The 14,875-nt window shown below is 45.6% G+C and overlaps 1 protein-coding gene across 1 annotated transcript; it reads right to left on the reverse strand.

Annotated features, from left to right (window-relative positions):
- Positions 1-12,528: 12,528 nt before the first annotated feature.
- On the reverse strand, positions 12,529-14,383 carry SOX17 (SRY-box transcription factor 17). The gene is made up of 2 exons (XM_088469749.1): positions 14,031-14,383; positions 12,529-13,433 (listed from the first exon to the last, which is right to left on the reverse strand). Exons 1-2 carry the CDS (start codon positions 14,314-14,316, stop codon positions 12,604-12,606), a joined length of 1,116 nt encoding a protein of 371 aa, XP_088325875.1. The 5' UTR covers positions 14,317-14,383; the 3' UTR covers positions 12,529-12,603.
- Between the last annotated feature and the right edge of the window lie 492 nt (positions 14,384-14,875).

A 14,875-nucleotide genomic window follows, 5' to 3' on the forward strand; every position in this document is an offset into this window, starting at 1 on the left:
CCCCTGTTGCCCTACATCCTATACTGTGTGCTCCCCTGTTACCCTACATCCCATACTGTGTGCTCCCCTGTTGCCCTACATCCCATACTGTATGCTCCCCTGTTCCCCTACATCCCATACTGTGTGCTCCCCTGTTCTCATACATCCCATACTGTGTGCTACCCTGTTTTCCTACACCCCATATTGTGAGCTCCCCTTTTCCCCTACATCCCATACTGTGTGCTCCCCTGTTCCCCTACATCCCATACTGTGTGCTCCCCTGTTCCCCTACATCCCATACTGTGTGCTCCACTGTTCCCCTACATCCCATACTGTGTGCTCCCCTGTTCCCCTACATCCCATACTGTGTGCTCCCCTGTTCTCCTACATCCCATACTGTGTGCTCCACTGTTCCCCTACATCCCATACTGTGTGCTCCCCTTTTCCCCTAAATCCCATACTGTGTGCTCCCTTGTTCCCCTACATCCCATATTGTGTGCTCCCCTGTTCCCCTACATCCCATACTGTGTGCTCCCCTGTTCCCCTACATCCTATACTGTGTGTTCCCCTGTTCCCCTATATCCTATACTGTGTGCTTCCCTGTTCCCTTACATTCCATACTGTGTGCTCCCCTGTTACCGTACATCCCATACTGTGTGCTCCCCAGTTACCCTACATCCCATACTGTGTGCTCCCCTTTTCCCCTAAATCCCATACTGTGTGCTCCCCTGTTCTCCTACATCCCATACTGTGTGCTACCCTGTTTTCCTACACCCCATATTGTGTGCTCCCCTTTTCCCCTAAATCCCATACTGTGTGCTCCCCTTTTCCCCTGCATCCCTTACTGTGTACTCCCCTGTTCCCCTACATCCTATACTGTGTGCTCCCCTGTTCCCCTGTTTCCATATCGTATGCTCCCCTTTTCCCCTACATCCTATACTGTGTGCTCCCCTGTTACCCTACACCCCATACTGTGTGCTCCCCTGTTACCCTACATCCCATACTGTGTGCTCCCCTGTTACCCTACACCCCATACTGTGTGCTCCCTTGTTACCCTACATCCCATACTGTGTGCTCCCCTGTTACCCTACATCCTATACTGTGTGCTCCCCTGTTCCCCTACATCTCATACTGTGTGCTCCCCTGTTCCCCTACATCCCATACTGTGTGCTTCCCTGTTCTCCTACACCACATACTGTGTGCTCCCCTTTTCCCCTACTTCCCTTCCTGTGTGCTCCCCTGTTCCCCTACATCCCATACTGTGTGCTCCCCTGTTCCCCTACATCTGATTCTGTGTGTTCCCCTGTTCCCCTACATCCCATACTGTGTGCTCCCCTTTTCCCCTACATCCCTTCCTGTGTGCTCCCCTGTTCCCCTACATCCCATACTGTGTGCTCCCTTTTTCCCCTACATCCTATACTGTGTGCTCCCCTTTTCCCCAACATTCCATACTGTGTACTCCCCTGTTCCCCTACATCCCATACTGTGTGCTCCCCTGTTACCCTACATCTCATACTGTGTGCTCCCCTGTTCACCTCCATCCCATATTGTGTGCTCCCTTGTTCCCCTACATCCCATACTGTGTGCTTCCCTGTTCTCCTACACCACATACTGTGCGCTCCCCTTTTCCCCTACATCCCTTCCTGTGTGTTCCCCTGTTCCCCTACATACCATACTGTGTGCTCCCCTGTTCCCCTACATCCTATTCTGTGTGCTCCCCTGTTCCCCTACATCCCATACTGTGTGCTCCCCTTTTCCCCTACATCCCTTCCTGTGTGCTCCCCTGTTCCCCTACGTCCCATTCTGTGTGCTCCCTTTTTCCCCTACATCCCATACTGTTTGCTCCCCTTTTCCCCTACATCACATACTGTGTGCTCCCCTTTTCCCCTACATCCTATACTGTGTGCTCCCCTGTTCCCCTACATCCCATACTGTGTGCTCCCCTGTTCCCCTACACCCCATACTGTGTGCTCCCCTGTTGCCCTACATCACACACTGTGTGCTCCCCTGTTACCCTACATCCATACTGTGTGCTCCCCTGTTCCCCTACATCCCATACTGTGTGCTCCCCTGTTACCATACATTGCATACTGTGTGCTCCCCTTTTACCCTACATCCCATACTGTGTGCTCCCCTGTTACCCTACATTCCATACTGTATGCTCCTCTTTTCCCCTACATCCTATACTGTGTGCTCCCCTGTTCCCCTACATTTCATACTGTGTGCTCCCCTGTCCCCCTACAATCTATACTGTGTGCTCCCCTTTTCCTCTACATCCTATACTGTGTGCTTCCCTGTTACCCTACATCCCTTACTGTGTGCTCCCCTGTTCCCCTACATCCTATACTGTGTGCTCCCCTGTTCCCCTACATCCCATACTGTGTGCTCCCCTGTTCCACTACATTCCATACTGTATGCTCCCATTACCCAACATCCTATATTATGTGCTCCCCTGTTCCCCTACATCCCATACTGTGTGCTCCCCTTTTCCCTTACATCCCATACTGTGTGCTCCCCTGTTCCCCTACATTCCATACTGTGTGCTCCCCTGTTATCTGAGGAGTCTGAATAACAATCAGTTCAAATGATTTCAGACTCCTTGGATCAGTGGCTGAGGCTGAGAGATCACTTCATCCTTCTTTTATAGCATTCCCGGAACTCGACCCCCCGAGGCAGGCAGAGAGGTGTTTGATGTCGGCCTGATGGGGAATGAATGTGCAGGACCTTGGACAGCCTTGGACAGGAATATCTATTTTCCTGTTTCTAGCAGATCTTGGATCCTGTGGACCTATTTACATGGGGAGGCTTGGAGCTGCAGCTCCTTCTCCCCCGTTGTTAATCCTACTCTAGTTGCTTGTGTTATTATCTTGTGATTATTTAATTTTTCTGTAACTATGATAGCATTGGTTATGTAAATGCATTTTGGGGAATTAGTAGAAGCATGTGTTAGGGAGTGCACTACACCCAGCATGTGGCCACTCGTTAGGTCCTGAGGTATGACTGGTAATTGCAGCAATAAATTTCATTTGTATTTGTATAAAATTCAGCGTGGTATTATTCATGTTCATTCAGCCTTGATGTATTGTTCAAAACAATAGTGCATTACCAACCTTGAGGAATCCGCCGGACCTCAGCCTGGCGGATGAAATCCCGACGCCGGAAGGCCGGCAGATGAAGATCCCGACTGAGGTGAGTAACTACTCTAACCCTCCCCTCTCCCCCCCACCTAACCCTAACCCTCCCTTACGGGTGCCTAACCCTAACCTCCCCCCTAATGCCTAACCCTAACCTCCCCCCAGGGGTGCCTAAACCTTACCCCCCCTCCCCACACCCTAATTGCAACCCTTCGGGGGGATGCCTAACCCTAACCTCCCCCCGGTGGTGCCTGACCCTAACTCCCGCTCTTCCCCTAGCCCAGTCCTGACCCTCCCGTGGGGGTGCCTAAGCCTAAGTCCCCCCCCGGAGTACCTAAACCTAACCCTCCCCCCTCGCAGCTATGAGCTCCCGACGCCCAGCTTACCTACATTCGGTATGCCGGGCGTCAGGAATTCGGCGTGGGGCAAATGATAGGCGTCAGTATTTGGGAGGCAATCGGGAAGCCGACTGCCTAAATATCGGCAGCCGGCTTCCCGACTGTCTTATCCCAGCAAGGGTGAAATGCCGGGCATCTAAATGTAGACGCCCGCATTTCCCCGACGCCGGGAGACCGGCGCCCGGCATCACGATCGTAGTGATGCCGGGCACCGCGAGCGGACAGCCGCGGGGGGAGGGTTAGGTTTAGGGCTCCCGGGGGGGACTTAGGATTAGGCACCCCCCAGGGAGGGTTAGGGTTAGGCTAGGGGTAGAGCGGGTCAGGGTTAGGCACCCCCCCGGGGGACTTAGGTTTAGGTAGCGGGGAAGGGGGTGGTTTGGGTTAGGCACTTAGAGGGGGGATTAGGGTTAGGCACTTGGAGGGGAAGTTAGGGTTAGGCACCCCTAAGGAGGGTTAGGGTTAAGGGGGTTAGGTTAGGTTAGTGGATACTTACCTATCCACGATCGGGATTTCCAGCGCTGTCGGGCTTCCGCTGCGTCGCACTCTGCTTCTGTCGGGCTGCCGCTGACGGGAATCGAACCGCCGGCCATGCGGCGACGGTATTTCATACTAATTCCCAGTATTTACACACCTATCATTTCGGCATTTCGACTGTCGGCTTCCTGACTTATATATATATAATTTGTGTAGCTACTGCATAAAAAATTGTTGATGTTGAAAAGGCAATAGAAATAAATTCTAAACGAGACGAATTTAGTACTTTCTATTGCCATTTTAATTTTATTAGTTTTATTTATTTGTGTGTAATGCAGTGCTCTCAGTACTTGATTCACATGGCATATGTTCTGGGAACTGTAATAACTTTGCTCTGTATCTATGGTCAAAAAAAGTTGTCTATGGTCAACTTTTCTGTGTTCACCTCCAACGACACAACTAGGAAGTCAAACTCAAGAGTTACTTTTTGTAGCATTGCTGAAGCAATTTCTTCATCATCTAATGTCACTCCAACAGATAATAATTGCTGAGAAACAGACATAACTCTGTCAGTACTAGTATGTTAAACTGTCAGCCGAAATCAGAAGTGACGGGTACTTCCGGGTCGGTGATTATTTCAATTTTATGAATTTTAGCCACTATATTTATGTTTAAACTTAAAGGTATTAAGTTAGGGTTTCATTCATTTAATCCCACTTATTTATTTAGCATTAACTATCAGTGCTTCAGTACATTCAACCCACTTCCTGTTTGAGGATCAGCAACAGGAACCCACTCCCCTCATGGGTATATTAGATCCACTTCACCACTGACCACAATTCCTTGAAAAAGACCCACTAACAAGTCGAAATGCATTGGCGGTGGTACACAGCAGGGAGGAAACTCATACTGGAGAGGGACCCATTTCACCCATCCCCTTGATTAGATTTATGGAGATCCTCAAGGTCTGGTGGTCAAGGGGTCCCAGTGCATACCTACTTGGGCCCATATTCAATTAGAAGTGAAAAGCCGAGATCCGCGAAAAAGTATCGCCGACTGCGACTTTTCGCCTGTCGGAAAAGTATCGCCGTATTCAACTCCAGCTGCTTTTCGCATACTTAAAAAAGCGACGTAATAGGCTAAATAGATTTGCCTCTGAATAGGTGGAGAAAAGAAGTGCAACATTTTTGTTTGGTGGTGCAAAGGTGGGGAAACCACTCAGAATCCTTAGGACAGCCCCCCAATGGACAACTGCATGAAAAAATTCCTAAATAAACTGAGGAACACCCCAAAAAAGTGCTTTAAAATTGGGGGCGAAAAAGTGCAAAGTGGAGGGACAAGTTTGCAAACTAGCGAAATAAGTTTCTGGGGGTGCACTAAGAAGGGGTTAAGTGTTTTGGGAATTGCAGGTACATTTTTGGGGGTGCAATCTCGCTTTATTTAAAAGTTCACTTTAGTGACTTTTAAACATGCTTGCACCCATTTTCAGGTAACCCAAATTTGACAGGACAACTTACATTCAATCAAAAAAACTGCTTTATGCCATTCTTCACCGCTTGTGCAAATACGCAAATTAGTGGTAATTGTGTGAACTTATGCACCCCAAATAGTTTTATTAGGGCTAATTGGGCACTTTTACATTGATCCCCAATGTTTCTGCATCTTTTTGGGGGGTACAGGCTGATTTCCCCGATTCAGACACTACTTTTTGTGTCTTTTGACATCGCCTGTCTCTGTTTTCGTGTACTTTGTAATTGAATACGGCGAATATTGGGGGCGCGCACGATACGTTTCTGCGGCTAAAATACGCGATGTAGGTGAAAATTCCGGAAGGCAAAACTTTATTGCGGGTATGAAACTAATTGAATTCCGCCCTTGGTATGTTTGTTTCCCACCACTTTTTTGCTATTTTGTCACTATACTTTTAGGGTAAACTGCATTGTGATTGTCGTATGTTTATCTGCACTTTCCTTTATATAGAGGTAAATTCATGTTTTATTAATAAATGTTTATGTCAACTTAGCACTGTGTTGGAGATATTATTCCCTGTTTAATGTCATTGACTATTGTTGTGTATATATATTTTTACTTGGCTATATATATGATTACTGTACAAAGTGTGGGTGCCGTTGCTATACTCCTACTTTTCATTTTTTATTTGCATTACTCTGTCAATGTAATCACTCATACTGCTACATTCACATAACTTGCCACTCTATAATACACGTCTTAAAATAATTCTTCTCATGAGACCTCCATCTTGGTACGCTGCCTGCAGTGCTGTCCACATGTCATTTGCTAACATCATCCCATGTATGGTAGAGTACACATGTTGCTGTACACTTAAGCCTTTCTCTACATTGTCTGGGTTTGGGCCTTCAACTGCATCTACTGTGACTTCCCACAATCTTTATCACTATAATTGCATTTTCATAGCAAACTTCCATTTTGTTTTAGCTTGATAAACCCCATTATGGGTGTAGCTACTGTATCTATGCTTCTTACAGACATAATTGTGTATCATCTGTGCTTTAATCTGTTTCTCTGCTGTCACACTACACTCTGCATTATGTGGCATTCAATGCTGTACATGTGCCTAAGATGGCATATGTGTGCTGCTCTGGGTATTCTAGTAGCTTGGGGCTTATGTATTTGAAAATTGTGTGCGTGGGCACATAACCTGTTGGAAATACGTGTGTACAGGCTTGATAATATAGCAGAGTTCTGTACACACCAGCGGATGTCCTGAGACTACAAAGAACCCAGTTACTTAACCACTGGAGTGATTTTAATGAAGGTAAAGCAGGTACACCATGAGCCTCATTTATCAATGAGTTTATCACTCAAAACTAGTGATAGATTTAACTTTTTATGATAAATGGTGCTCCAGCCAATCAGCTCCCAACTGTCATTTATCATAAAAAGTGACATCTATCACTAGTTTTGAGTGATAAACTCATTGATGAATGAGCTTGTGACTGTTATACACGCTAGCAGATAGAGCAGAGCTTGAGCGGAGAGGGTGTCATACAGCTCACCAGCAGGTAGTAGCATTTTGGTGGCAGTTATTCACAGGTTTCTCAGGAGCTAAGTGAAAGACAACTGTCACTGTTTCAATCTAACATAGTGATAAGATGGTGCTGCACATGCTCAGTACTTAGTTCTGCCACGTGGGGGGATATGGAGTGTGCATCAGGTATCAACAGACGCGCACTCCCCATCCCCCCACCCGACAGAGCCGCGCATCTGAATAGAGGGCATGGCCTAACATAAAGAGGTGTGACCTCGCACGAAATCCCGATTGTATTACTATGGGGGCATGCCCAACATCCCCGGAGATGCTGGGCTTCCCCCGGAGACTAGTACCTGAGTGCTACAGAAGAATGTTACACTGTAGCACCCGGCTCCTGTCACTGAGAAGCCGGCATTTTGATGTCACTCCCGCACCCCCATAGCGATGCCATGAAGCCACCAGGGAGGAGTAACATGGAGTCTGTGCAGTACCCACTCAAACTTCAACAACCTTAGCATGGTAACTCCAAAGCTGTGCACGTGTGGGTTTGAAGGCTTTTATAGCATAATTAAAAATTTGCCATGAAGTACTTCCAGCAGTGGTTCTAAGCCTTTTTGATATTATCACACAATCTAAAATAGCTTCAGTGTAGGTAAAATAATGTAATAAGAAGTAAAAAATAAAAAAATAATGAATGTATTTTTTTTTAAATGATTGGATAAGAAAGCTTGGCTGGGACTTTTTTATTTTTAATGGAAATATAGCTCATATGTTCCATTGTATATTGCATAGGTTTTGAAGAAATGTCTTCCATGATGCCTACATAGGTAATGACAATTTGCTTGGGAATTAATTGTGTAAGGGACTGTAGAGATACTCATGGAATTCTCTGTGCAGAAAACTTTCAGGAAGCTGGTAGATAACCAATAGAAAAGCCGTGTATCAGTTATAACATATGAATGCAACACAAGATTAACTATACCCTACTTGTATGTGGGCATATTAACACAATGATCAGGTACTAGTCTAACAGAAGACAATGGGCCTGATTCAGACCCGCTCGCAAGCGCATAGCGCTTGCAAGCGGGTCGATGGCCGGGAAGTGCGCACGTGTGGCGTGCACACTGCACGTACACGAGCCCCATAGTGAGTGAGATATTCAGTCGCTCCGGGGCTCGCTACAAACGGGGCGGCTGTCGATGTTGATTGACAGCTCGCCCCATTTTGAAGGCGGGTCTATTAGAGCAGGAAGCTCACTGGGGCTTGCGGCAGACGAAACCCTACCACAAGGGTCTTGTCGCTAGACCGATGGTCGCGATGGTCACCCACAGCTTAGCGAGCGGCCAGCAGGCCGGACAAAAAAAAAACGCCCTTCAGACCTGCGAGCGGGTCTGAATCAGGGCCAATGTCTCTACTCCATTTTAAGTCAAGTTAGTGATAAAATACTCCGGTCTGGCGTCCAGGGGAGAGCGGGAATTTCCAGCGCTTGGTGAAGACATTATCTCCAAGTATCGGCACTGCACCCGTGTGTCGTGTGAAAGGTGCCAACCTGGGATATTCTCAGATCGGCGCCGCAGTGGGAACTGGGTAAATCCCAGATCTGACACAGCTTGGAACTGTATTGCAAATCCCGGGTCAGACCCGGGATTTTGATGGAAAAGGTGTATTACAAATCTGTACAACTTATTTGCTATTAAAATCTTGAAATATGCAAACTGCAACAAATGTCAGGCGTATTCTGTGTAGTGAATATAGTAAACTTGATTACAGCTATGTTTTCTCTGTGTTTCCAAATAATTACTCTTCACTGTAGATTGTAAATTTGCATGCAGGGCCTCTTGCTTCTCTGTCTGTATGTCTGTTATACACAGTAATATTTTATTACTGTGTTTCCAATAGTAAAACACAACAGAATATCCTATATAATTATGGAAAATGTACAATTAGCAGCTTGCTCTTCATGACTGGTTGGCTTTGACTACTGTACCAAAAGTATTTGCTTTACTCTCCTTAATAAATACTTCCAGGGGTTTACTTTCTTGCTACAAGACTTCAATAGTGAATCTAAAATTATAAAGTACTAGTAGAGGGACCTGGCACATGCTGAGTCATCTCATTCCTCTGCTGCATATACTGACCACTTACCAGAGCCGTAACTAGACTTTTTGGTGCCCTGTGCCAGAGAGAGCATTGGCGCCGCCCCCTCCCCCCTTTTTTTAATAGGGACATAAGATAGTGCACATGAAAAAGGGCCATGGCCTCATGGGGAAGGGCCAGGGAAGAGATAGGGGAGGCCAGGAGATGCTGGGGATAAAAAAAGCGGAAGCTAGAAGTGAGAAAGACAATATATAGGAAAATTGACAAGCCCAAACAGCGCCCACTGCCCTGCGGTGCCCTGTGCCATGGCACTGGTCGCACTACCCTAGTTACGGCCCTGCCACTTACTAGCATAGAGTGGTGAGGCCTTTCTTCTAAGGTCTATCCCTTTGCACAGCAGTGGGAGTCATTAGAGTAGCCAGCTTTCACTATATAATTCTGAACAGACTTTACCAGATTATATTTAGAGATGTGCGGGTTCGGTTTTACTTGGTTCTTCTCACCACATTAGCGCAAGTTCGGATTAGTTCAGATTTATCTTATTCGCTATCCAAAACACATGAGAGCTGGATAGCCAATAAGATAAATCTGAACTAATCTGAACTTGCGCTAATGTGGTGAAAAGAATTGAGTAAAACCAAACCCACACATCTCTAATTATAATATACAGTAGATTATTCAATTTATAGACAAGTGGCCTCCATTCAATATAATATGTCTACACCATAGGCATATTTATATTGAGTGGAGGGTGTGAGGTGCTTAGGGGCCCCTGGGTCCAAGGGGGGCCCCCACCACAAATCCTGCACCCATAGCATACTTACCTTGTGCCAGCAAATGGGTCCCTTCTCCTCCTCAGCACCATCTTCCCAGTGCCATTCTCTGGTAAATGGCACTGGCACTGTGCCTACTCTCTTGTACCATTGTGCCATCTTCACAAATATCACTGGGAAAATGGCGCTGCAGAGGAGGAGGGACCCTTTTGCCGTCACAAGACAAGATGCTGGGCTTGGTCTAACCTTATATCATTGCCTATAAAACATGGTATTGGTGAGCTTTAGCTGATAAAATCCAGCAATGTGTTCCCTCCTCTGGAGTAATAGTTGAGTTTATTTGCTTTGGGTAATAAGCAAGTTTGAGTAATAGAAACAGTGGTACTTCATCTTTGGCACTACCTGGCTACCTCATGCTCTGTGCCAGCAGCTTGGCAAGGCTGCCATAGCTGAGAGAGATAGATACTGTTGAGTGCACTTAAACAAATATTCTCTATTATAGATATAATATTGAATTATCTTTTCAAACTTGTAATAATATTGCTTCATTACAATTAAAGTCAGCCTATTTAAAGGACTACTAAAACAAAGTATAAAGTGTATCCAATACAAGAAGTCATTTTGGTAATTGTACAGTATGTTTAAACTTTCCCATATTTTCAACAACAGGGCTTATTTTGCTGCATTTACACTTGCCCATACTTGCCAACTCTCCCTCATTGTCAGGGAGACTCCCTTAAAAGTCCAGCAATCTCCCTGATTGCACCTTACCCCCATTATGAAGCTGTTATATTTAAAAAAGAAAAAAAAGAAAAGAGAGATATATAATTCAATGGATCATTAGTATCATTTCACTGCCTTATTTACAAGACACAATGATCCCTATGGCTACATGCATTTTCTGAAAAGTATTAGTGTGTTTTCATCAACAAGTAGATCTTATTAACTGCTTTGGGGCTCATTTACATTTGGATGTAAGTCAAATTTATGACACGCCTCTCAGATGTAGCAGTACACGCCCACTTTACCGCCGCACTCATAGGTGTTACTTTTACAATCTCCCTGAAATGCTTTTCAAAAGTAGGCAAGTATGCACTTGCCATGTGCATGGGCAGAGAAGGACAGAGGCAGAGGTGGCATAGGCAGTCACCTAGGGTCCTGCACTCCAGTCACAGCTGGACGAAGGAGGAGGCACTGCATGTATAGATCACTGGATCCGCTGCAAGACTAATCGCTACTCACTATGGCAATGACCAATCAGTGATCAGTGAAAGCCTGTGCAGGCTCAGGAGGCAGACACTGGACACATAGGCCGCAGGGAAGAAGCCAAGAGGCACATGTGCCAAGTGAAGAGCGCCAGTCATCATGTGCTGTCTGCGTTGGCACAGACACTGAAAGACTGAAAGAGTGAGTAATTAAAAATAGAGACAGCAAAACAGTGTTTTTGTTTTTTGTATACATGGTGGTCGTGTGTGGGGGATGGGGGGTTGGAGAGGTTTTATATGTATGTTGAGGTCATATTGTATATAGAGATTAGAAACTAAAATGTTCTGTACATTGTAGGGTAGTTCTATATATGTTGAGATCATATTGGATATGGAAAGGAGAAATTAGTTGCAAGGGAGGAGATGGAAATGAGCTACAAGCTCAAAAAACAGTCAATTCGTTTTTTTCAAAATGTGACTTTGTTTTAATTTTTCTTCTAGGGTCCTGCAAATCAGAGGGCCACCATTGTGGATGAGATCTTAATATTGCAAGTTATAATTTTCTGCTGACATCCAGTGTCACTGCAGTCTTCAGTCTTCCACATGATCAAAGCTCTTCAGTCATACCAATGACAAACTTTTACTATGGGACCTTCAAATACCTAGTTACACCCATGGCCCTACATCATGTAGCAAATAGAAAAGACTGGTACCTGCAGGGGCATATTAAGAGCGGAGGGGTTTCATGTCCCCGTCTGGGGCCCCCTTCCCTCTCCCCGGTGGCCGCCAGCAGACCAAAGGCTGACCACCGGCGGCCTCAGTAGCGGTAGACTCTGGGCACTAGTCTGTGCCCAGAGTCTACAGCACATGCGCAGCTTGTCTGGAAAATGGCGCGTCCGCCATTTTCTTTGGGATTTCTCAATGTGCATGCGCAAAACACTGGGAAAATGGCCATGGTGGCCATTTTCTGGCATTTTGGGCAGGGCTGAAACACCCGACGCGGGACCTCGGAGAGGTAAGTATTAGAAGATATGGGTGCAGGGTGTGTGGTGTTGGCCCCCCTGGACCCAGGGGCCCGTGTGCACTGCACACCCTGCACCTATATTAGATACGCCCCTAAGTACCTGGCAGGCTTTGTAATGATTATTTAATGATTATTTGTGTCATATTGTACTTAGATAGTGCTAAGAGTTTTGCTGGAAATGACAGAGACACTGCTAAATCTAATTCATAACATCTACCACTGCTGAACAATGTATAGTCTCCAACGCTGTTACCACAGACCCAGGTAAGGATGTAATAATTTCTCATAGATCACAGGAAAGTAATGCTTAGACACACAAGTACAAAAACGTAAGTTTATTTATTCCACTATAAAACAGCAGTAGAAGATAAGTACAAATTAATTTTACAAGCATTAAAATAATTAGTTAAATCAACTATACCATACCCAGCATTGCACAAGAAGCTACATTGCATTAATGTCCCATCTTAACTTACTTCATATTATATGCAGAAATTCTAAATGCTTCATACACTACAATAATTGTAGTAACAGATATTACTTGATTCAGTGATTAAAGATGGCAATAAACTTGTGGAACTGGCATCATTATATCCATCTGAATGAGAGTTCAGTTCTGTATCACGTTTCCCATCAAACTGTAGGTATTGGTCAAACTCATCCTTATCAATATCACTGATGAGATGGGCTTGTTGGATGTGATCTGTTCTGATGATCTGCTGAGGATCATCTGGGAGGACTTTGTGCTCTGGTGGTGCCACTTGCTGAGGTCTGCTAGAAGACCCATAGTGTTGGGCATAATACAATGATGGGGATGCCTGCTCCCTATTCCCCTGTGCAGTTTGCTCAGTCTGTGGCATTGGTCTCCCATACATGGAGCTTTCAGTATTATTCAGGTGGGGGATGCGATAGGAAGTATTGTAGGTGTAAGGCAGCATATGGTTTTCTACTTGGGTAGGTGGTGAGTAAGACAAATGAGCATCTTGGGGCATCTTGTTGGCAAACTGTGATGTTGGCAAATTGTAGTTTTTGTAATAGTGTCCCATTGAGTGTTGCTCCTTGTAGCGGCTGTTCTGAGGCAGCTGGTGATGATCAGTATAATCTGTGCTGACATTGTCCAGACACACCAGGCCATCACTGTTCAGTACAGCAGAGTGAGGCAACTGTGAGGCTGGGTAATAACATTCACCTGCCCTCTTCATCCTCTTCTCCTGCTTCCTCCTTCTGGGTCTGTACTTGTACTCAGGGTGATCCTGCATGTGCTGTACTCTCAGTCTCTCCGCTTCCTCCACAAATGGCCGCTTTTCAGCCAGTGGTAGAGATTTCCAGGACTGCCCTGTAAACCACAAAGAAAAAAAATATTAGGACAACTATAAGTATATGAGTTATTTCACTAAGCAACAAAACAATAACCAGAGATTGTAAAATAACATGGACATTAATCAATAACATAATTCATTATTTAAAGCAATGATCTCATAGGATTTATCATAAGAATAGTGGCAGAAATCTTTGTAAAGATAACACAAGTGTGGCATACTTACAGACTATAGACTCCATTACTAGATTTATTACAGATCCCATTGTATCTTTCTGCCCATCAACATCCACAGTACCCCAATGAATTGCTCTGCATCTTCCTCCCACCACAATGATATCCTTTTTGCCTCCTTAACTAGCATTTTGCACAATAATCGCTCAGGTGCCCCCTTATCCCAGCAGGTGTTCCCTCTATCTCAGCCAGGTGCCCCCCATATCCCGCTATTTATCCCCCTTATCCCATTAAGTTTGCCCCTTAAAATAGCCAGTTACAATACCGTTTATCCCTCCAAGGTGTCTCCCTTCTAATAGCCAGGTGTCCTCCTTGTCCCCATTATCCCAGCCAGGTGTGCCCTTTATCCCACCCAGATGTCCCCCCGGTGCCCCTGCTTACCAAGCATCTTGCTGAGCTCCGCATTGTGCAGGTCCGGGTTCTGTTGGGCCAGTCTCTTGCGCTCATCTTTAGCCCAGACCATGAACGCGTTCATAGGACGGCGGATCCTGGCCTCGGCTTTTCCCCTGGGGTTGGCAGATCCTGAATCGCATTTCACCTTAGCCTCCCGTATGGTAGTGAAGGTCTCAGCCCACTGGCACTGCCCCAGCCCGGGCATCATCATTGGCACTGAGCACGTCCCCCTCTTCTGCTCGTCACTGGCGTATCCACCATCAGGGCTGCTCATGTTTCTGTGGGGAGAGGAATCGCAAATCACAGCTACTGTCCAGGGCGGTGTCGCAGCTGCTGGTCACACGGAGACTAGTTGTGACTTGTGCTCACCCCCGGGAGATCCACTTCTATAACCACAGCTCCAGCCAATCAGCGCATCGGTGCCGGGATATTTTGAATAAGGTGTGAAGTGTGTGGTCAGCTAGCACTTCAGCAGGTAGAGGACCTTCAGCATTAGTTTTGCTGCAAAGGGTAATCTGTCCTTTATGTAAATAGCACCACAGGCTAAAACCAACATAAACCACTCTTACCATGTACTAAGATAGATTACACTTTTATTGCTGGTCTCGTAGCTGAGATATAAATAAAAATAATGATCATTGTCCAAATGCAGATTGGATTTCCTCTAGTTAAATATACGGCTGTTAAGCAATTCAGTTCCATGTACATTATCCTGATTATCTATTTTCATCCTATTTACCTTGATAAAGTAATATGCTTTTCTGTCTATAATAATCTGATGTAAACTAATAGGTAATATTTATATTGCTATTATACTATAATTTTATAGACTG

This window comes from Taudactylus pleione, unplaced genomic scaffold, assembly GCF_031769625.1.
Source record: "Taudactylus pleione unplaced genomic scaffold, aTauple2 ptg000093l, whole genome shotgun sequence".
In the NCBI taxonomy this organism is placed as follows: Eukaryota; Metazoa; Chordata; class Amphibia; order Anura; family Myobatrachidae; genus Taudactylus; species Taudactylus pleione.